Source organism: Peromyscus leucopus, chromosome 19 (genome assembly GCF_004664715.2).
Source record: "Peromyscus leucopus breed LL Stock chromosome 19, UCI_PerLeu_2.1, whole genome shotgun sequence".
Taxonomy (NCBI): domain Eukaryota; kingdom Metazoa; phylum Chordata; class Mammalia; order Rodentia; family Cricetidae; genus Peromyscus; species Peromyscus leucopus.
Window position 1 is genome coordinate 25,019,936 of NC_051079.1, and position 22,335 is coordinate 25,042,270.

Sequence of the window (22,335 nt, forward strand, 5' to 3'; positions counted from 1 at the left end):
TTTAATTTTAAACAATTAATTTAAAAAGGATTTCGCCGGCGGTGGTGGCGCACGCCTTAATCCCAGCACTCGGGAGGCAGAGCCAGGCGGATCTCTGTGAGTTCGAGGCCAGCCTGGCACCATGTGGGCTGGAAAGGAACTCAGGACCGGAAGAAACCCAGTCTGTTAAATGAAATAAATAATAAATAAATTAAATAATTAATTTAAAAAGGATTTCTTGCTTGTCTGTGCATGTGTGTGTTTCTATGTGTGAGTACTTGTAGAAGAGAACAATCTGCAGGAGTCGGTTCTCTCTTTCCACCTGTGGGTCCTGGGGGCTAAACTCAGGTCACCAATCTTGGTGGCAGGCACCTGTAGCAAGCTTTCTCTTCAGGACAGCAAGCCCCAAAATAATGACACAGAGACATTATTAATTTTGAAAGCTTGGCCTTTAGTTACGCTTGTCTCAGCTAGCTTTTTTTTTTTTTTTTTTTTTTTTGAAGAGGGCGTCAGATCTCATTACAGATGGCTGTGAGCCACCATGTGGGTGCTGGAAATTGAACTCAGGACCTCTGGAAGAACAGCTAGTGCTCTTAACCGCTGAGCCATCTCTCCAACCCATAGCTCTTATAACTTAACCCATTTATGTTAGTCTATGTTCTGCCACATGGAGTTACCTCTCTTCCATCTTGTACCTCCTGTTTCCTCTCCACGTCTGGCTGGCGACCCCACCTTCTTCTTCCCAGAGTCCTCTCTCTGCCCAGAAGGCCCACCTATCTCTCCTGCCTAGCTATTGGCCGTTCAACTTTTTATTGCACCAATCACAGCAATGCATCCTCACACAGTGTACAGATCTCCCACACCAGGCACCGGCACCCACGGAGCCATCTTATGGCTGATTCCATTCACTGTTGGGGATAACTGGTCACCCATTACAGTCTGCTTCTTCTGTTGAGGTGGTTGCCCAGTGCTTCTACCTTACCTAGGTAAGTAAAGCTGGGACCTGGTTGCACAGGTTTGTAATCCCAGATACTCAGGAGGCTAAGACCCAGAGATTGTTAAATTCAAGGTCCACCTAACTCAGAGTAAATTCAAGGCTAGCCTGGACAACTCAGTGAGACTGTCTCAAAATATAAAGTATATCTCAGAGCATTTATCTTAGCAGTAGAATGCTGAGTTTTAATCCTAACACACACACACACACACACACACACACACACACACACACACACACGAAAATAATTAAATTAGTAAATAAAAAGACAGGTATCAATCAAACCTAACAAAAACTCCCCCTACCACACAAATTTTCAGAGCTACCTACAGAGGTAGAAACACGCAGGCATGTCTGGCCTAGGAGAGAAGACACCAAAGTTGCTAGAATGCTACTAAGAAATGTATATGAGGTGGGGAGAGGGAGGGAGAGAGGAAGGGAGGGAGGGAGGAAGAAAGGAAGGAAGGAAGGAAGGAAGGAAGGAAGGAAGGAAGGAAGAAAGGTAGGAAGGAAGGGAGAGGGCAACATAGATCTTAAAAGAAATTGGATTCCAGGCCAGAAAAATAATTTTAATGTGAGTAGAATGAACCAGTCTACCTTATTACTTGGCTCTTGCTCTATTGACTCCTCATTCCTTAGTTTCTGAGGAGGAAGGAGAGCAATCCAAATGTCTAGAGTGGCTTCCACATGGGACACAGTCTCTCATATGGTAAGCTGCTTCTGGATCTAGAGGAATTCGATATCCTTTAGAGTTGGGAGCAGACATCAAACAAAATAATTTATATGTGGTCTGTTGCCTTCAACAATCTCATCTCTTCTTCCTCATGGTCAGTGGGCATCTGCATCACTCTTGGACCCGTGGCAACTCAAGGTCACTTTTAAAGAATCTGAAAAACATACACGATGAGGAATGATGAACTTGGGAGGGGCAAGGTAGGAGAGCAGAGGGAGAGCCTGGGTCTTTGATCATGGCGTTAGCCTTTCTGGGTAAGGAACCAGAACCTGAAAATAGGGTTGGGGTGGGAGGGGAGAGGAGGAGTGGAGGCGGGTGGATCTGGGGAAGGAAGAGAAATGTAAAACTGTACCTTTTCTGCGGAGGTGCGGCCTTTGCTATTATTCATGTTGATGTTCTTCATGGAGATGAGGGTGATGCTGTCTTTCTCTCCATTGGCCGTGGAGCAGCTGAGACGGGAAAGGATCCAGTTTACAGAGAGGAGGGGACAGAGCAATGGGGAGCAAAGGGAACTTGGGGGTACCGTACCGTCAATCTTCGTTTCAGAAAACTGGGTTTAGGGACGGATCATGGTAAAATGAGAATGTACACTGAAATCCAGGGGACTTGTATTTAAAGTGTTTTTGTTCTTTTTCCAGTTGGGTTGGTGGTATACAACTATAAAGCCAGCACTTGGCAGGTAAGAGGTAGGAAGACGAGGAGCTCGGTGCCATCCTCAGCTGCACAGTGAGTTCAAAGCCAACCCCGGCCCTGTGAGACTCTCCTCAAAACAAGACAGTGTTTACTGTCTACTGGTTGTTTGATCTTGACAAAGTTACAGCCTGTCTTATGTTCAGGGTTTTTTGTTTGTTTGTTTGTTTGTTTTATTTGGGTGGTATTTGTCTGTTTGATTTTTAGATTGGTCTCATATGGCCCAGGCTGGCCTCAAACTACATCTGTAGTCACTGATGACCTTGAATTTCCAATCTTCCTGCCTCCTACTTCCCAAAGTACTGGGATTACAGCTGTGTACCCCCAGGTCTGGATTATGCAATAATTGAACTAGAACCCAGGACTTTGTGTATCCTAGGCAAGCGCTCTACCAACTGAGCTACATCTCCAGCCCCAGTTTTTAAAAAAGATTAAATTTAAAATTTTTTAAATGTATGTGTATGTGTGTGTTGAGTGGGGTGGGGGGCGGGTGTACCCAGGAGTATGGGTGTCCTTGGAGGACAGAAGCATTGGATTTCCTGGAGCTAGAGTTACAGGAGTCTGTGTGCTGCCCAATGTGGGTGCTGGGAACCCAGATTAGAACCTTTGGAAGATAAGTACATACTGTTAGCTGCTGAACCGTCTCTCCATCACCAACAACTTTTTAATGTATAAAATAAAGTTGATGGCTGGAGAGATGGCTCAGCAGTTAAGAGCATTGGCTGCTCTTCCAGAGGACCTGAGTTCAATTTCCAGCACTCACACATAACAGCTCACAACTGTCTCTAACTTCAGTTCTAGGGGATCTGACACTCACACCAATGAGCATAAAATAAAATTAAACAAATGATTAAAAAATAATAATAAAATAAGGTCAAACATCCCTTAAAGAATTGCTATAAAAGCCAGGCATAAATGAATGGAAACACATGAACTATGAACCAAAGGCTGAGGGGGCCCCCAGCTGGATCAGGCCCTCTGAATAGGTGAGACAGTTTATTGGCTTGATCAGTTTGGGAGGCAACTAGGCAGTGGGACCAAGTCCTGTGCTCATTGCATGAGTTGGCTGTTTGAAACCTGGCGCTTATGCAGGGACACTTGGCTCAGTCTGGGAGGAAGGGACTGGACTTGCCTGGACTGAGTCTACCAGGTTGATTACAGTCCTCGGGGGAGGATTTGCCCTGGAGGAGGTGGGAATGGGGGGTAGGCTGGGGGTAAGGAGAGGATGTGGGAGGGGGGAGAATAGGGGAACCCGTGGCTGATATGTAGAACTGAATGGTATTGTAAAATAAATAAATAAATAAATAAATAAATAAATAAATAAATAAATAAATAAATTTTTAAAAAAAGCCAGGCATAGTGGCACACACCTTTGATCCTAGCACTTGGAAGGTAGAGAAGGTGGATCTCTGTGAGTTTAAGGACAGCCTGGTCTACATAGTGAATTCTCAGACAGCTAGAGCTACATAGTGAGACTCTGTCTTGAAAACAAACAAACAAATAAAAAGCATTACTATAAAGATTTGAGACAATATCATAAATTGAATGCCATTGTGTATAGTACATAGTAAGTTTGTTTTTATTGTTTTCTCAATACAGGGTTTCTTTAAGTAGCCCTGGCTGTCCTGGAACTCTCTCTGTAGACCAGGCTGGCCATGAACTCGGAGATTTGCCTGCCTTTGCCTGCTAAGTGCTGGGATTAAAGGTGTGAGCCACCACACCTGGCTTCACGGTAGGTTTTCAAAGTTTCCTGAGCTTAGAGAGGATGTATCTTACATCAGAATCTGCATTCCTGCACTTTTCATTAAAAGACAACAGAAGCTGAGCCCTGGTGCTGAAGAACCTCCCTTATCTCTGCTCACCTGAGCCTGCCAACCTGGCCCAGCTTCAGGGAAGACCGCAGGATTGTGGGGCATATGTCTGCACGTGGTGTGAATGGGTGTGGTATGTGGCGGGGAAGCAGGAGGATTTCAGGTTAGATAGAAGAGTCCTCTCATAGGCTTCTAAAGTCTTACCTTTCAGATAGTCCTGAACTCCCTGGTTTCTGTGGATCTGTGAAATCCCAAGGGCACAGGTTAGGGTCAGATGCTCTTACTCAGATGCCCAGCCTTCCCCAAGGGCACAGGTTAGGGTCAGATGCTCTTACTCAGATGCCCAGCCTTCCCCAAGGGCACAGGTTAGGGTCAGATGTTCTTACTCAGATGCCCAGCCTTCCCCTCAAAGCCCACCAGAGCCCGCCTTCCCATCTCATCAAGTGCTGCTGCTGCTTCTTGCCATTCCTGCCCCCAGCCCAGCTGGCATCAGCCTGAGCCCCTTGCTCCGGCTCAGTCCGCACAGGGGTCAAGGAACCCAGCACGTCAAGACGATTACCTTCAGACTCCTTGTTCTTCCGACACTTGAACCTTAGACTGACCACACTGACGAGGACGATCACCACAACCACCAGGATGACAATGAAGCTGATAACACCTGAGCAGGGAAGAGATGGGAGTGGGGAGGGAGAGGTGGGGCAATAAGGGTGAGTCTACAATTCCCTTCCCTGGTAAGTATAGTGGAGTGTGTGTGTGTGTGTGTGTGTGTGTGTGTGTGCTTCTCAAGTGAATTCTGCTTCTCAGGGGAAAATGAGTAGTCTATTAGCTGGTACTCTATTAGCCGGTACTCCTAGCATGGAGCCCATTAAATCCAAGAAAAACTGGCCAGAAGGTCAGTGAAGACTTCTTTCCACGAGGGCCTTGCTCACCAGCAAGTCCACCCCAGAATGAATGGATGAGATCTGAACTCGCGTTCCTATCCAGAGTCTAAGTCAGTCCTGAGGTAGAGTCCCCTCTCACGCCCCATCCTCCCTGCCGTCTCTCACCAAAGGCTGCCACGGTTAGCACCGACTCTGACGTGGGGCTGGGCACGATGGTCACCTCTTCCCCGGTCCGCAGACTTGCGGTCCCTGAACTGGGAGTAGCATTCAGAGACACTTCTGAAACAGAGTGGGTGTCGGTGCGTCAGTGAAGGGCGCTGGCAGGAACTGGCAAAGGGAGCCAGCCTCTCCCCTGACCCCCTGGGGTAAGAGCCTGAAGAGGCTAACAGCCCATAGAAAAGGACTTCCTGCCACCAACTAGACCCCTGAAAACAGAGGCTGGAGAGCTCTCCTCTCTATAGGAATAGTTCTGCCGGCTGTTTACATTGCTGGTTTCGGAGGACTCCAGGAGGTTCAAGGTGCTTCCCACCACCGCTTGGTGCCCAGAAGAAAGGAAGGATTTATGCTGCGGAAGCAGGGAAGACAGACTGGGCAAAGCAGAGCCATCTATGTTCCGCAAACCAGTGAAGACGGAAGGAAAGAAGGCACCAACCCAAAAAGCCGGGGTGCCAGGTAAGGGGCGTAGGTTTCTGCTCCTCTTACAATGATACTGGGTTGGCTAAGCAGCTCAACAAGTAAAGGTGCTTGCCACCAAGGCTGGCGGCCTGAGTTCAACCCCTAGGACCTACGTGGTGGAGGGAGAGAACCAAAGTCACAAACTCCAGACCTGTTTGTTGTCCTGTTTCCTCATCTCTGCTCGCCTCCTGCCTAAGCCTGGAGTCTAGAATGTGCAAGGATCCAAACGTGATCGGAAAGAAAGGGTCATTGATATGGCTCTTTGCTGGGAACACACACTGGACATACCTTCTCTTGTGTCGTTGATAGTGCTGCTGCTGCTGCTGCTGCTGCTGCTGCTGCTGCTGCTGCTGCTGCTGTCTGGGGTCCCTGTGCCTGCACCCGAAGCAAATGGCCAAGATGGAGGGTCCCCATCCCTCCCAGCATACCCTGAGAAGGGTCTAGCCCTTTCCCAACCCTGTATTTGGGAGTCCCCTTCCCATTTCCCTCTCCTGCCCATTCTTTTCTCAGGCCCAAATGTAGGGTTGTTCAGCCTTGGCTATGAGCAGGCCCAGATTCCTGTTTCGACTCCTTTCCAGTGGTTTCTTACAATTTTCCAAACCAGGGCACCACTGGTGTAGCTTCTAGGCTCAAGAACCTCCACCCAGCACTTAGGCCACCTGGCTAAAGGGAGAAGGAACCCATCCAGACATATCCAGGGTCCATCACCTCCCGCCGCCTGCTCTGGGTACTCACTAAGTCCCAATGTGTGCTTCTGTGGCTGGAACGACATCAAGCCGGGCAAGGAAAGGGAGTGATGATCCGTGGTGCTTGACCTGGGCGTTACAGGCTGACTGGATCCCAAGGAGCCTTGAGAGGCCTTCTGTAGAATTTCTGTGGATTGGGGAGCACACATGACCCTCTCAAAGCATCAGCCAGAATATGCACAGGGAGCGTTCCTTAGTCCAAAATATCCTCCTTTCTTTCTGTTCCTGTGTGTGTGTGTGTGTGTGTGTGTGTGTTGATTAAATCTAAGACTTTTCTTACACTAGGCAAGCCCTGTGCCCGAGCTACAGCCCCAGGCCTCCTTCTCATCCCTGCTTTCAATTTCTGAAGGAGCCATTCTCTGGAGGAGCCAGACCTCTGAGCCTTGGTCTTCGCAGTTTGCTCTACTCGGAACACGCCTTTCCCACCTTCCACCCCACAGCCTCCACCTGCTCATCTCACTCCTTCCAGGTCAGTTCTCGAGGCCCCTGCCTGTGGGGAGGACCCCCCGGAGCTGATGTCTGAAGTGGGTTGACATTGGTGTGGGTCCCGTGACACCTGCTGCCCTGCTTTGGGATCACCAGCGTGAGGCCCTGTTTGCCTGTCCCTCCTGCCACAAGTCTACATTTTCCTGCAGAGCTGACTGGCACTGCCCGGGTCCTCCTAGGCCTTTGTAGGCACTATTGAAGTCTCAGCAGCTGAGTACCTGGGGTAGCGGTGCTCAGGAGAAGCCTTGAGCTGCCAGGCTCTGAGGAAGATTTGTCTCCTGCAAGAACAGAAGCAGACGGAGAGAGGAGGCAGGTGGGGCGGGCCTGATGATGTCATACCCCTTTGCCCATCCGAGAACCCCCAAGTTCCAAGTACGTCCGAATGGCTGGGGGCGGCATGGGAGGGTAGAGGTGGGCTTCTCAGCAGCCACACTCATTCACTCACCTGAGCTGAGAGAAACTGTCTGCGGGCTCGAACTCCTGAAGAGCCCTGGAACACATCATTGGAGGGTCTGTTACCTCTGTCCCCCAAAGGTTCTGTGCCCTTCTCCTCTCTGAAGCTATGTTTTTGTATTTCGTTTTGTTTTGCTTTGTTGTCTTCTTCTCCCCTCCTCTACCTCTGACTGGTCACCTCTGCCCTCTTCAAACCATGTTAGACGAGGCCAGTTGAGCCCCAGAGACCTGTGGCCCAAGATCTCATCACTTGCGTTCAATGAAAAAGAGACTGGGCCCCATGGTTGGTGGTGCAAGCCTTTCGTCCCAGCCCTGTTGGGGCAGGGTGGGTCTCTGAGTTTGACCCAGCCTAGTCTACAGAGAGAAAGTTCCAGGACAACCAGGGCCACATAAGAAACCCTGTCTTAAAAAAAAAAAAAGAAAGAAGGAAAGAAAGAAAGAAAGAAAGAAAGAAAGAAAGAAAGAAAGAAAGAAAGAAAGAAGGAAAGAAGGAAAGAAAAGAAAGCCAGAGACCAGAGCTCCCCCTTCTAATACCTTTCTAAGCTCTTAGGTACAAACCTAGAGTCGGCCCCACGAATCTTACCCTGAGAGGTCTGAGTTGTCGTAGGCTGAGAGCTGTAGCCTGTGAGAGAAAGCAAAGATGCATAGACTGTGACTGGGTATGGTGACCACGCCTTTGCTCCCAGCACTCGGGAGGCAGAGGCAGGTGGATCTCTGTGAGTTCGAGGCCAGCCTGGTCTACAGAGTGAGTTCCAGAACAGCCACGGCTATGTAGAGAAACCCTGTCTGGAAAAATCAAACCAAATATATAGACTGCCTTGGTAACTCTGCCAAGCGGAGCTCACGAGGGAACCTTGATCTTTTGGCTGTCTAAGACCCCCCCCCTGCTGGAAGGCAAGCACACTTGGCAGGGGATTGAACAAAAACGGCTTGTCACCATCATGGCCACGTCACTCGTCATCACTCATGGTTCAGAGTCCTAGAGTCTTTTACTGTGTCTCGATCCTCTCTAGGCATCCCACCAACCTAGACACAAGGCTAGGGGATGGTTATTTAAACTAACGACCCGTCTGGACCAACACCCAGAACGCTAGGTCTCTGGCAATGCCACTACGGGCCCATTGGTTTCCCCTGTGAAGACTGTCATTTTGACTCCAAGGGGAGGGGAAGGTGAATGAAATGGGGTGGGGCCTCTCTCTCTCTCTCTCCCCCTTTCTCCTCCCCCACCGGAGGTAGAGGTCTGTACCGGAAACAAGTTCTGAGGTATATCCAGGAGGAGAGGAAGCGTTAACAGGAGGGGCCGTTTGACTCTCACAGGCAGAGGCACATTAAGAAACGGTTGTTCTGGGCCAAACACAGGGCGGAGGTGGTTACCAGCAGCCAGAGTTGGAGCCCTGGTTAGCTATTCTGTTTGTCCACATGTGTGTCTGTGGGCCTCTGAGTAGATATGTGTATGCTGTGTGTGTGTGTGTGTGTGTGTGTGTGTGTGTAGGGGGACTGGAAGGTCAGGTTATGTTTGCTCACTTTCCACAATGAAATCATGTTTGAAAACTCTGAACAATGTGAAGAAGGAAAACAACATAGGGAAATGGAACCGCCCATCTGGGGCCGCTCCCTCCCTCCACACAGGCTGGGACTGACGCTGCTGGTCTGGCCCCACTGTTTATTGGCTTCTCATCATGAGGGAAGGATCAGGCCCAGGCCCCGCTGGACTGAAGCAGCTGGATTCCAGGGGCCCACCCCCAGGCTATGGCAGCCTGCTGGTCTGTTTGTTTTCCTTAAGCTACTACCTTCCTCCATGGAGCTATCGCTTGGATAGTGTGGAATTGCTTCCAAGCCAAAGCTTACCCAGCCCTGGGATGTGTTCTTCCAGGTCAAGATCTCCTACATCCCTGTTCCTTTGTGGGTAGTGGTTCCAGAAGGAAGTAAATATTACAGGAACCCCAGGCTAGAGAGAATCCTTTCTAGCAAGGGATGAGCCTGGCCGAACCCTTTCTAGCCAGTCTCTGAACACAGCTTCTTCCAGTCCTATGAATCCTCTCAGGAGTGGGAGTCAGAGTGCACTTGTTTTTCTGAACCTATCTACAGAATGATCTACACGTTTTCGAGGTGTTCCCAAGGCCCAGGCATCAAGCCTTAAAGGTCCGAACTCTCTGCCTCCTACCCCGCTCCTCCCAACTTGTCACCTATAAAGACTTCTGTGAGCAGAGGTGGGACTTGAGGAATGTGTGTTCCTGTAAGGCCAGTGCCTCTGACCAGGGGACACCAGACATCCGAAGAGTCATGGCCACAAGAATCTCTAATTTTCCTGACCTCCGCTTCCTAAATCCCTACCTGCTTCATTTCCTTCCAGGCTGACCCCGCCCACGCCCCTGTTTTCCTGAGCCGCAGGGTCAAGGGTGTTGAAAACCATGGGCTTGCAGGGCCTGGGGATGCAGCTCAGTGGTAGAGCACTTACCTAGCTTGTGTGAGACCCTAGGATCAATCCCCAGCACCACAAAGAAGAAAAGAGTGGGGTGGGGGGATTTGAAGTTCTGGCTTCACTCGCTGTCTGAGCTGGATCTGTGAGAGGCTAGAGGTATAATTCTGTGTAAGCGCTAAATTAATTGGCTCCTCAGCATCACACACTCACACACACACATCACACACATACACACACACACATACACACACATACATACGCACACACTCACTCACATACACACACACACATACTCACACACACATACGCACACACACTCACACACACCCATACGCGCACACGCACACACACACACACACACAGAGTGAGCCTCCTAAGTTGCTGGGGTGGGAAAGAAAATACACATGAGACACCCAGCTCCTGACAGCCCTTGCCCAATCAGCACTTCACATTTTAACACTTGCCCCGTTCTCATGGTTTCTCCGAATCTAAAGACTGGCTGACTCTTTCCACAGTCCATCCCCACTGTGGCATGAGTCTGCGCCAAAGAGTTCCTCGGAGGTGGCCAAAATGAGGCAGACAAATGCTGTGAGCTCCCTGCATGGAGAGCGTGGGCAAGATCGGGTGGCCTGGCTAGAGAGAGTCCAGGCCTATGGGATTCCTCAGAGGTCCCCAGGATTAACTCTGGCTCTCTCCCGTGGGAATTGGTGGGCAGAGAGGGGTGTCAGCGTTGACCCCAGCCCGTGGGCTTGTAAAGAAACGCCTCACTTCGGCAGCAGGCAGCGTTTTCTGGAACACAGACCCTTTCCCCTAAGCACGCTGGCCATCTTTCCACTGCGTGGAGCGCAGCCTCGTGAGTCTACCACAAAGGACTGGGCTGGGGGCGTGACAAAGGGAAATGCTGCCTGTGAGTCAGCGTGTCCTGGACTTCTCATGGTTCCCAGCAATGGCTCCCTAATTAGAGGATCCTGCCGCAAGGCCCCGCTCCTGACCACCGGCCGTGTCTGAGGGATTTTATTTCAGGCACCTTGCCGGAGGAGGCCATCTCATCCAGCCCCAGTGGTGTGTGTACCCTCCTTGGTAGACGGTTCTTCCTGTCTAACCAGAAGCCCCCTCTTGCTGTGATTTTGAGATTAAAGTCAGCATTTCAGATTCACAGGTTGTAATTCTTCACAGGAAAGGATAAAAGAGAAGGTCACCTGTGAAGTCCAAGGGGCAGACCGTTTTGTGCTAGAACCTTTCAGAGAAGGTGACTGTGGTGGCCGGATCAGTCAAGACTATTTATTGACAGGACAGCCACAGGCTTCTTCTGCCTGTGTACCCCTTAGAAGGAATTTTCCAGGTTCTGTCACGCATCAAGCCAGCCACTTCCCACCTTTCAGGGGCCAGACTCTATGGGGGAACCCTAGAAAACATCATAACTGAGCTAACAGTATCTGTTTTACCAGGGCGGTATTTCCCATCCTCCAGGACAGCTGATCCGCTTTATGGAAAGGTTCTGGAATTTCCCTATTTCAGACAGAGCCCTGGATGGGGACATGGGGGGTGGGGTGGGGTGCTGGACAAAAGTAGCAAGTGCCTCTTACCTTGGAGCAGTAGTAAACCGAGGATTGCTGACCCGAGCCGCATGGCCCCGTTGGTCCCCATATCAGCTGGGCGTGAGGCCGGCAGGCGTCTCAGTGTATTCTCTGTCCATAATGGAGAAGAGAGGGAGAGTGCTGGGAGGAGATGGGGGGCGGGCGGGGGCTGGCTCTCCAGGAGCTTCCTGTCAAAGAATAGAAGGAAACAGATTGGGACCGGCTCCAGGGGCCCCAGCTGAGCGCACAGTCCAGACAAGGATGTGAGCCTGAGCCGCAGAGCTATGATGAGCACTATCTGGGGCCTCTTTGGTCTCTCTGGATGCTGTGTACAATGACCAATGGTGGCAGTGTGCCCCCATGCCACCTTCCTCTCTGAGGGATCCCTCAGGTCCCCCCTACAGCACCTGAATTTTTCCCCAAGGCTGCTGTTCTGGACACATTCTCCTCTCCGAGGACCCAGCCCTAAGCTCGACCCACCAGCGGCCCATGCTCTGCAGACTATGAATTCTCTACATTCCTCTCCCCACTCACGGCTCCCAGTCCAGATGGGACTTCCAGCATCCTTTAGGGAGGCCTTACAAGCAATCTCCTTATTCCTGGTAGAAAAACAAGAGGTGGGCTGGGCAAAGCTCTCAGTGGATAAAGAACTAGCTTGCAAGCTGGAGACTCTAAATTCCATCCTAACACCCTCATAAGAATCCAGACAAGGTGGCTGGCCTGTAGTTCCAACACTGCAGAGGCCGAGCCGGGAGAACCCCCGGGGCTCACTGGCCCTCTAGACTGATCGGTAAGCCCCAGGTTCCTATGAAAGGCCCTGTCTCAAAAACAAGTGGATGGCTCCTGGGGAACAATCTCTGTGGCTGACTTTTGGTCTTTGTACGGACACTTGCACTGGTGTGCACACACACACACACACACACACATGCATACACACACACACACACACCCCACATATACCCACACATACTACACCACACCACACACACCACACATACACACACATATACACACACACCACACCACACATGCACACACACACCACATATACACACACATATACACACACACACCACACCACACATACACCCCCCCCACATATACACACACATACTACACTACACCACACATACACACACATACCACACCACACCACACCACACACACACACACACACACACACACACACACACACACACACACACCATGAGGATCACATGCCAGGCATTCCCCTTGCCTCCCTCGTCCACTTAGGTTAGGTGTTCCCTGTGCCTGGGCAAGGCCTTGTCCTTACCCTCCATAGCATGCCCCAGACTCTCACTTTCTCCTGAAGACTGCAGGCCAACAGTATTTCTACACAAAACTTACCATATAGCAAGGCCCCGGCACATACTTATTGAATTAAATCTAAAACATTTAAGAGTATGAGAAAAAAATGAAGAACAGAGATATTTTACATAAATACTACTTCCATTTATTTATTTATTTAAGTTTTTTCTCTGTGTGGCCCTGGCTGTCCTGGACCTCACCTTCTAGACCAGGCTAGCCTCAGACTCAGATCCTCCAGCCTCTGCCTCCCAAGTGCTGGGATTAAAGGCATACAACATCATGCCTTCCCTGTCTATTGACTGACTGATGATTGATTTTTAGGCAGAACCTTATAGGCAGAGTTTTCCTGTTCTGACCACCTGGTGTCAAATAAACACACAGAGGCTTGTAGAAATTAAAATGCTCGGCCAATAGCTCAGGTTTATTATTAACTAGCTCTTACATTTCAATTAACGCTTTTCTGTTAATCTATGTATTGCCACGTGGCTCATGGCTTTACCTGTCCTCTACATGTCTTGCTTCCTGGGTGGCTGGCTTGAGTCTCTCTGACCCCGCCCTTCTTCCCCCCAGCATTTTCAGTTTGGCTTTCCTGCTTAGCTTTATTCTGCCTTGTTATCGGCCAGGCAGCTTTTTTTATTAACCAATGACAGTAATACATGTTCACAGTGTACAGAGGGATTATTCCACAGCAGGACCTGGTATAATTCAGCCTGGTCTATAACTCACTTCAGGGATGATGCCACCCATGAGTTCCTAACCCTCCTGCCTCCACTTCCCAAGTGCTGAGATCACACGTGTGGGTCACAATACCTGGCTTTCTTATTTATTTATGTATTTATTTCATGATGGTGGAGGTTCAGGGCCATGTACAAGAGAGGTAAGCACACTTCCAGTGAACTACATCCTGGCCCTTGCTTGAGAGGGGTTTGTTTTTTCTCTTTCTTTCTTTTCTTTTTGGCTTTTCAAGACAGGATTCTCTGTGTAACAGCCCTGGCTGTCCTAGAACTCACTCTGTAGACCAGGCTGGCCTCAAACTCACAGAGATCCTCCTGCCTCTGCCTCCTAAGTGCTTTTTAGGGCCTGGAAGTATGGCATGCTAGCTAAGAGCGGTGATTTCCCTTGCAGAAGACCCAGGTTCAGTTCTCAGCACGCATATGGCGGCTCACAGCCATCTCTAACTCCAGTTTTGGGGAATCCAAGGCTAGGCATCAGGCATGTGCGTGCTACACAGGCAAACCCCCATCACATAAAATTAAATTCGAATTTAAAAAAAATTAAAGATTTTATTGTTACTGATGTGTATTTGTGTGTGTCTGTGTATGTCACATGTATATGGGTGTCCATGGAGGCCAGGAAAAGGTATCGCTTTCCCCGGAGCCGAGTTACAGGTAGTTGAGAGCCACCTGATATGAGTGATGGAAGCCAAACTCAGGTCCTCTGGAAGGGCAGCAAGTGCTCTTAACTGATGAGCCTTCTCTCAAAACCCTGGTTTTGGTTTTGGTTTTGTTTGTTTCTTATCTGTGTTTTCTCTTAAAGATTTATTTATTTGTGTTTTTAATGTGTATGGGTGTTTTGCCTGCATGTATAGTATTCCACATGCATGGAGTGCACTTTCAGGCCAGAAGAGGGCGTCAGATCTTCGGGAACTGGAGTTACAGATGATAGCTGACGTGTGACTGCTGGGAACTGAACATGGATCCTTTGAAAGAGCAGCAAGAACTTGAAGCTGCTGAGCCATCTCTCAAAACCCTGTATTTTTTGTTTTGTTTACTTAAAAATTTGTTTTTGAGAATTTCATAGGTGAGTACTGTATTCACATCGTTCCCGCCCTTCCTCTTCCTCCCAGCTCCTCCTGTGTTCTCCTGCTCCTTCTCAAGCTCACGACCTCTTCCTCTCTAAATATTATTGTTACTTTATGTACATTTGTGGCTTCGTTTATTTTACTTTGTTGTTTGGAGACAGACTCTTACTCTAGAGCCCAGGATGGCCTCAAACGTCCTGTCTCAGATGACGTTTGACAGTGTTAAAAACAGGTAGATTTGGAGGTGGCTCAGTGGGGACCTGGGTTCGAATCCCCAGAACTCATGTAAAGCTGGGTGCGGTGCTGGGGTTCTATAATCCCAGTGCTCCTAGGTGAGATGGGAAGCAGAGTTCCCTGGAACCTTCAGGCCAGTGAGCAACAGAGATGCCTCTAACAAGGTGGGAGGTGAGCCTGATACCCGAGGTTGTCTCTGTCTCCACATACATGCCCGCACTCACACACAAGAACATGCACACCCACAAAAGTCCACACACATCATATACACGGAGATACACAAGGAAAAGCACATGTTAGTAACAGGTAAGAAACACACTTGTATAGAGTTCAAGGGAAAAAAAGGTTATTCCGGCCTCAGGAGCTGAAGAATACGTTCCAGGAAGGGGTGATGCCCAACTAATGAGGCCAGATGATTAGGCTTAGACAGCAGGGGGAGAGGGGTAGTTGTAATGGTGAGTATGGACACGGGAAAATGATGGAGAAGCCCGGGGCCAGAAAGTCCACACTCTTCCTCCCCCAAGCTCAGAAGTGAAGGTCTTGACTTGGGGCAGAGTCCAGATTCCCTCTGGCTAAGATCCAAGAGGACCAAAGTAGGAGGTAGATCACCAGAACCTTCAATTGCTCGGGGAAATGATCCGTAGGAGATTTCATGACTCACCAGCAAGAGACCTCGGGTAGTCTGAGGGTCAGGTCAATTACCCTGGACTCAGTGGAGGTGACAGGGTGTGGGCAGCTTGGCTAAGAGACAAGAAACCAAAAAGCTGTTAATACTTACTGCTTCGAGTCACTAGGTGAGGGGATCCTCTGGGAGTCTACTGGTCTCCATGTGAATAGAGGTCAGTTTGCCTCCAGCGGCAGGATGAGGAATGGCTGGTTATGGGCAGCAAATTGGGACCAAAAATTACCTTGGAAAAACTAGGCCAGGAGGGGTAGTGCACATCTGTAATTCCAGTACTCAGGAGTCTGAGGCAGGAGAATATTGAGTTTGAGGTCAGCCTGGGCTACTTAGTGAGACTGTCTCAAACAAAACACAGAACATTGGTTATAGTGGTATATGCCTACCATCTTAGCACTGAGTGAGGTGGAGGCAGGCAGATTGGGGGTTTAAGGTCATTCTTAGTTACATAGTGAGTTTAAGACCGATCTAACCTACATGAAACCCTATCTCAAAAACAAATTAATTAATTAAAAAAATTAGAGAGGTGCCTTGCTGTGGTGGCACAGGCCTTTAATCTCAGCACTCGGGAGGCAGAGACAGGCAGATCTCTGTGAGTTCCAGGCTAGCCTGGTCTATGAAGTGAGTTCCAGGACAGCCAGGGATACAGAGAGAAACTATGTCTCAAAAAAACAAAAAACAAAAGAACACCGGGCGGTGGTGGCGCACGCCTTTAATCCCAGCACTCGGGAGGCAGAGGCAGGCAGATCTCTGTGAGTTAGAGGCCAGCCTGGTTTACAGAGTAAGATCCAGGAAAGGTGCCAAAGCTACACAGAGAAACCCTATCTCAAAAAACCAAAAAAAAAAAACCACCAAAAGAACAAAAATAAAACAAAGCAAACAGAACCCAGAGAGAAGGGGCTGGAGAGATGGCTCAGTGGTTAAGAGCACTGGCTGTTCTTCCAGAGGTCCTGAGTTCAGTTCCCAGCAACCGCATGGTGGCTCACGACCATCTCTAGTGGGATCTGTTGTCTTCATTGCCACAAAGAGCACTCATATACATAAAATAAATAAATAAATCTTTTTAAAAAAAGAAAGGAAAGAGTGCCTTGCAAAGGGACATAAATCAGAATTCTATAGGTGTTTGGTTGGTTATCATAAGGTAAAAAAAAAAAGTGTGGTGAGGTAAGGAAGTGAGGATCTCTAGTAGATGTTATTATATGTTATAAAACATTTATTTTTGGTGTGTACTGGGAGGGGGTGCATTCCATAGTGTGTGTAGGTCAGAGGACACTTGCATGAGTCAGGATCTCTTCTGCCACCATGTGGATCCTGAGACCGAGCTCAGGTCATCAGTGTCGGGAGCAAGCACCTTTATCAGAGGAGCCGTATCACCAGCTCACCAGCCTGGGACTTCTGTTTCGCTGGGGACATTTCAGGTCCTTGTTGTCAGCACACAGAAAGGACAAATCTTTACAGTGAAGTGACCCGGCTCTTCTAGAATTTTGTCTAGCAGGTTTGTGGTTTATCCCGGAGAGACCCCTACCCACTCCACTACCCCACCTCTCCACCCTTGCAAAAGAGACGCCTGCAGTGGTAGACGTAGCAGCTACCCCCGTCAGCCGGGGTTTCCGTATCTGTGTTCTGCACTAACGTCCCACTGGCTGCACAGTGGCCTAGACCTACAATCTCAGCACTCTGCAGGCAGAAGGAGCAGGAGTCCCAGGTCAGCCAGGTCCTCACAGTAAGACCCTGTCTCAAAGGACAGGGAGGAGGACGGCTACATTATTCCATATGTACATACAATGACTATGTGTTGGCTAAAAATCAGGGCTAGAGAGATGATGAATCCGTGGTTTCGAGCACTTGTCTGTCTTGCTGAGGACTGGGGTTCCGTTCGAAGTACCCACACAGTGGCTCACAACCATCAGTAACTCCAGTTCCAGGGGATCTGATGCCCTCTTCTGAGCTCCTCAGCCACCAGATATATGCATGGTATACAGACATACATGCACATACTTATATACACAAAATAAGACAAATAAATCTAGATAAAACTCTACAAAATGTACAATGTTAAAATAAATAAAATAAAATTTAAAAAAGATGGCTTTGCCAGGGGGTGCTGGCACATGCCTTTATCTCAGCACTCAGGAGGCAGAGGCAGGTAGGATCTCTGAGGTCAAGGACAGCCTGGTCTACAGGCTGAGTTCCAGGACAGCCAGGGCTACACAGAGAGACCCTGTCTCAAACAACAACAGTAATGGCTGGCTTAGCAAATAAAGAGGCTTACTGTGCAAGCCTGGCTGAACCAACATAGAGGTGGAAAGAACCAGCTCCACAAAGTTGTCCTTTGACCTACACACACACACACACACACACACACACACACACACACACACACACACACGCATGACGCAAGTGCCCCCACACACACCATGCATCTACACATACACACTCACACAATAAATACATTCAGAAAACTATTTTAGTTCTTAACATTTTAGAAATAATGCCGGGCAGTGGTGCACGCCTTTAATCCCAGCACTCGGGAGGCAGAGGCAGGTGGATCTCTGTGAGTTTGAGGCCAGCCTGGTCTACAGAGCGGGATCCAGGAAAGGCACAAAGCTACACAGAGAAACCCTGTCTCGAAAAACCAAAAAAAAAAAAAAAAAAAAAAGAAAGAAAGAAAGAAAGAAATGTGGTAAAAAAAAAAAAAAAAAAAATGGATGGGCAGAGCTGTTGGGCTACAGAGACTTAGAGGCACGATATCCAGTATGTTATGTAGGGTATGTGACCTATACCGTCATGCTTGAAATGTTGTACATAGAACAAGGAAGAGCAAAGGACCTTAGCTTCAGGAAATGAGAGCGGGCAGGTGCTAGGGAGGGAGCAGATGACGGCCAGGTGTCTGGAAACCGCTGGAGGAGAAGTGGGCAGGGCAAGTTAGGCTCCTGAGCAGCAGGAGGCATAAAAGGAAGTGCCTGGGAGGAAGATCAAGGTACCCTCAGAGCTGGAGGCTGGCCCTGGGTAGCCTAGAAGTTCCTGTAAGTACAGGCAGGCGCGGGAAAGCACGGTGAGGGTGTGTGCAGAGGGTGTGTGCCCAGGAGCGCGGCAGACGTGGCAACTCCGGGTAGGGACTGAACTAGGGCAGTGAGCTCTTTTCCTTTGCCCAGCTGGTATCCAGTCCCAAGGGAACGCTGCTCCAGCCCCGGACAATGCACCAGGTAGATCCTTTGCTCACCCCTTCCTGCCAGCCTGGCCTGACTCCCTACAGGGCCCTACACCTTTCCCAACCTAAGCTTCCTTCCCGCTCTGTGCACCTGGAGTTGCTTTCCTGTCCTTGCCCGGAGGCCTATGATAGCCCCTCCCCTAAGCCCCCCAGCTCGCCCCTGCGTGGGCAGAAGTACTGAGTTGGGATCTAGGGATAGTGTGACAGAGGGACTAAAGGAAAGAGTTTTGTCTGATCGGCCTCTCGTGGCTCCAGCTGCCTTCTACAGAGTGGGCCAGGCCGAAGGCTCAGAGTTAGAGGGGCCCCCAACTCCCAGTGTATTGTAGAATGATGGCTGGAGGGAGGGGGGCACCTCACTGACTCTGGGCTTCCCTTCCTTCACTGAGATCCCTCATCCCTACTCAATATCCAGCAGGGTAGGGACACACTAATGACATGGGTTAGTCCTCCACATAGAGGGCATAACGGTAGAGAGACCTAGAGGTCCTGGCAAGGGTAGACTGGTGCAGGATCTCAACCCACCCTGAGCATAACCAGGAATCTACACCAGACTCCAGCCCTATCTAGGCCTCTAGAACTTGGCCCCAAGCCCCAGGGGGAATGAGACATACTTATGGGATGGCGGTATGGGCATACATCCCACCTCACACCAAGTTTCTGGGGTTCACGTCTTCTCTTTCTATACCCCTGCTCAGGGTACCACTCTTCTGCTTCCCAGTGACTTGGAATAGGGGAGCCTCCGAGACAATGACTGCCTTTATCCAGAACATCTCAAAGCAGCTGCTGCTCACTGCCCACTGCCCAGGATTTCCAATGCAACAACCAGATCTATTTGTGACTCTTGCCGGAGACCTGGGAAGAGGGAGCAGTGAGAGCAGACCTTTGGGGGCAAACTGTAGTTAGTATGCCAGACTACAACAAAGCCTCTCCCTTTGCCCTTTCTGAATGACTTCAACACCCTGTCTCTCAGGGGGTCAGTTTTTCTGTCATTCTGTCTGTCTTCATTTCTGTCTGTCTTTACTTCTCCACCCCCCACCCCGCCCCCATAGCTCGCCCTCTTTGTCTTTCAGTTTATTGTTCTTGAGTGTGTTTAAGCCTCCTCTCTCGTTCTCTCTCCCCTCTGCCACTGTCTCTGGGGATTTCTGTCTCTCAGATCCCTTCGTCTCCCCTGTCCTTTTTCTGTATGTCGATGCCCATGCCAACTTCTGCCCTCTCTCCTCTTCCCCCAGGATGGCCACTATCTCCAGCCTTCTCCACCTGTGAATGGTTCATTGGAACAGGAGCCTCAAAAGCAGCTCCCGGAGATGCTAGGTGAGGTCTGGGAACCGCCTCGAGGGGACGGACTGCCACTGCTCTCGGTCATCATCGCTGCCTTTGTCCTACTGGCGATCTGCATCGTCCTGGCAGTTCACTTCGGGCCAGCCTTGCACCAGGGCCATGCCACCCTCCCTACAGAGCCTCCAGCCCTAAAGCCAGAGAACGGCATTTACCTCATCCACTGGCGGCTGCTAGACCTCCAGGACAGTCGCAGAGAAACCCAGCAGGGACTTCCTATTCCTCACTCTGGCCTTGTCCTAGGTGGGCACAGGCCCAGCATTGATGAAATCACGTATCTGTAGGAGGGTGATGTGCAGTTAGCCTGACTGGTCTCAGAACAAGAAACTGGAATGTGAGTTGGAACCCGGATGTCAGAGCTGCAGACAGGCCTCTGGACTCGGCTAGAGCAACCCTCAGATATTTGATGAGAAAGCTCCACGGCAATAAGAGAAGTGGAAACCACCCTGAGGACCTTGCCCACAGACACGGTGCCAAGGCCACCCTTACAAAGTTTCCCCTCAGGGATCTCCAGATCCTCCTCAGAGTTCCTGTTCCCTTCCCGTACCTCTCATCTTCATCCCTTTTGGAGCAAAGTGAAGATTCCATCCCTGAGCAGGAATATCCGAGGGCTACAGAGAAGGCCCTGCCTCCGCGCTGCCGACCCAGGGAGAGCTAAGGCGAGAGGAACTGTGGTGTGTCTTCTCTGGGGACTTGTCAAAAGAGGCACCTCTGTTACCTTCCAGCCTTTGGAGGGCACCCTGGCTGTTAGCCTAGGCCTTGTTGATGACATCCAAAGCCCTTGGAATCCTTAATCTCCATGTAAGAGTTCCAAGACTGGCCTTGATTTGTCCCCCAACGCTGCCTTGACATCCTTGAGTGTGATGGGGAGGGGGGGCGGGTTGTGAGCTCTTATTACCTCTTATTTTCTGAGTAAGGGTGGGCCTGTTGGAACAAGCCTAAAATTCACTATAAATCACTTCCAGATCCAGACTTTTCCAGCTGGTGGGAAAACAGGAAAAGAAAATGAACGCTATGGAACTTGTTTGGGAAAGGAGGGGGCATGAAGGGGTCCATCACTGTTGGGAAGTAGCATAGTTCATCCTGGAGCCAGGAAAATGTGGGCTGGGGCCAGGAAAACTAAGCCGGGCTTCCTGGTGACTCTCGGGAAAGGCACCCTTTTCTCTGATACCTCAGCACCTCATTCGTGTGCAGTTACAAACATAAACCACATAAACTGGGCAGTGGCACAGCTTTTTAATCTAGTACTTGAGAGGTGGAGACAGAAGTTCAAGGTCATTCTCAATGACACAGCAAGTTTGAGGGCTAGCCTAGACTATATGATACCCTGTTTATTAAGAAAAGAGGCAGGGTACTGAAGACACCGCTCAGTGGTTAAGAGCAAATGACTGCTCTTCCAGAGGACCGTGGTTCAATTCCCAGCACCCACATGGCAGCTCCCAACTGTCTGTAACTCCAGTCCCAGTGGATCTGGCAACCTTCACACATTACATGCAGGCAAAACATCAGTGCACATAAAATTAAAATAAAGTTAAAAAAAAAATGAAAAGGGGGGGTGGTGGTTAGTTGTGCTGGTGAATGCCTTTAATCCCAGTACTCAGGAGGCAGAGGCTGATGCATCTCTGAATTCAAGGCCAATCAGTCTCACATAGTGAATTGTAGGCTAGCCTGGGCTACATAATGAGGCTCTTTCTTAAAAACAAAAAAACATTTGAAGACATTTATGAAGACACCTGTGCTGCTTGACCCTTGGGGAAGATCTTCAGGATAAGTCACCCTTAAGACCCTGGCCTCGGGGGAACCCCACAGAAGGAGAGAGGCTGGGAATCAGGGAAGTCGGGGAGGAGCAGAGTGGGGTCAAAATCTGTACAGAGAATGAGCTCACCTCCTTCTCACTGCTTAAGAGGCAGCTGTGAGCCCGGAGGTAATGGCACGCACCTTAATCCCAGCACTCAGGAGCAGAGGCAGGCTGATCTCTGTAAGTTCAAGGCCAGCCTAGTCTACAGAGTGAGTTCCAGGACCCCCTGGGCTACACAGAGAAACTGTCTAAAACAAAACAAAAACGACAACCCACCAACCATGGTGGACACAGGAGGTACCAAACAATGAGGCCAGGATTTGAACTTGAGCTACACCGGCTCCATGGCCTAGGAACCACCCTGGGGACTGGTGGGTTGAACATAGTCAAGCTGGGGAGGCCTTTGATACTGAGCTGGTTGCTAGAGAAGGAGTCAACACTGTGTGTGATAGAGACTCCTCAGTGTTGGGGTCAAGATGGCATGACAGTCAGAAAGGGAAG

At 49.7% G+C, this 22,335-nt stretch overlaps 2 protein-coding genes across 2 annotated transcripts; one reads left to right on the forward strand and one right to left on the reverse strand.

The window, feature by feature from the left end:
• Window positions 1-1,521: 1,521 nt before the first annotated feature.
• Ecscr (endothelial cell surface expressed chemotaxis and apoptosis regulator) lies at window positions 1,522-15,921 on the reverse strand. The gene is given in 14 exon segments (XM_037197077.1): window positions 1,522-1,860; window positions 2,059-2,155; window positions 4,412-4,448; window positions 4,767-4,865; window positions 5,254-5,367; window positions 5,915-5,968; window positions 6,052-6,138; window positions 6,499-6,636; window positions 7,214-7,273; window positions 7,441-7,485; window positions 8,032-8,070; window positions 11,457-11,538; window positions 11,540-11,635; window positions 15,473-15,921. Coding segments are annotated over 13 exon segments (888 nt in total). The 5' UTR covers window positions 11,567-11,635; window positions 15,473-15,921; the 3' UTR covers window positions 1,522-1,851.
• A 2,537-nt stretch (window positions 15,922-18,458) lies between these two features.
• Window positions 18,459-21,464, forward strand: Smim33 (small integral membrane protein 33). The gene is made up of 2 exons (XM_037197078.1): window positions 18,459-18,696; window positions 19,931-21,464. Exons 1-2 carry the CDS (start codon window positions 18,688-18,690, stop codon window positions 20,318-20,320), a joined length of 399 nt encoding a protein of 132 aa, XP_037052973.1. The 5' UTR covers window positions 18,459-18,687; the 3' UTR covers window positions 20,321-21,464.
• The last annotated feature ends 871 nt before the right edge of the window (window positions 21,465-22,335 follow it).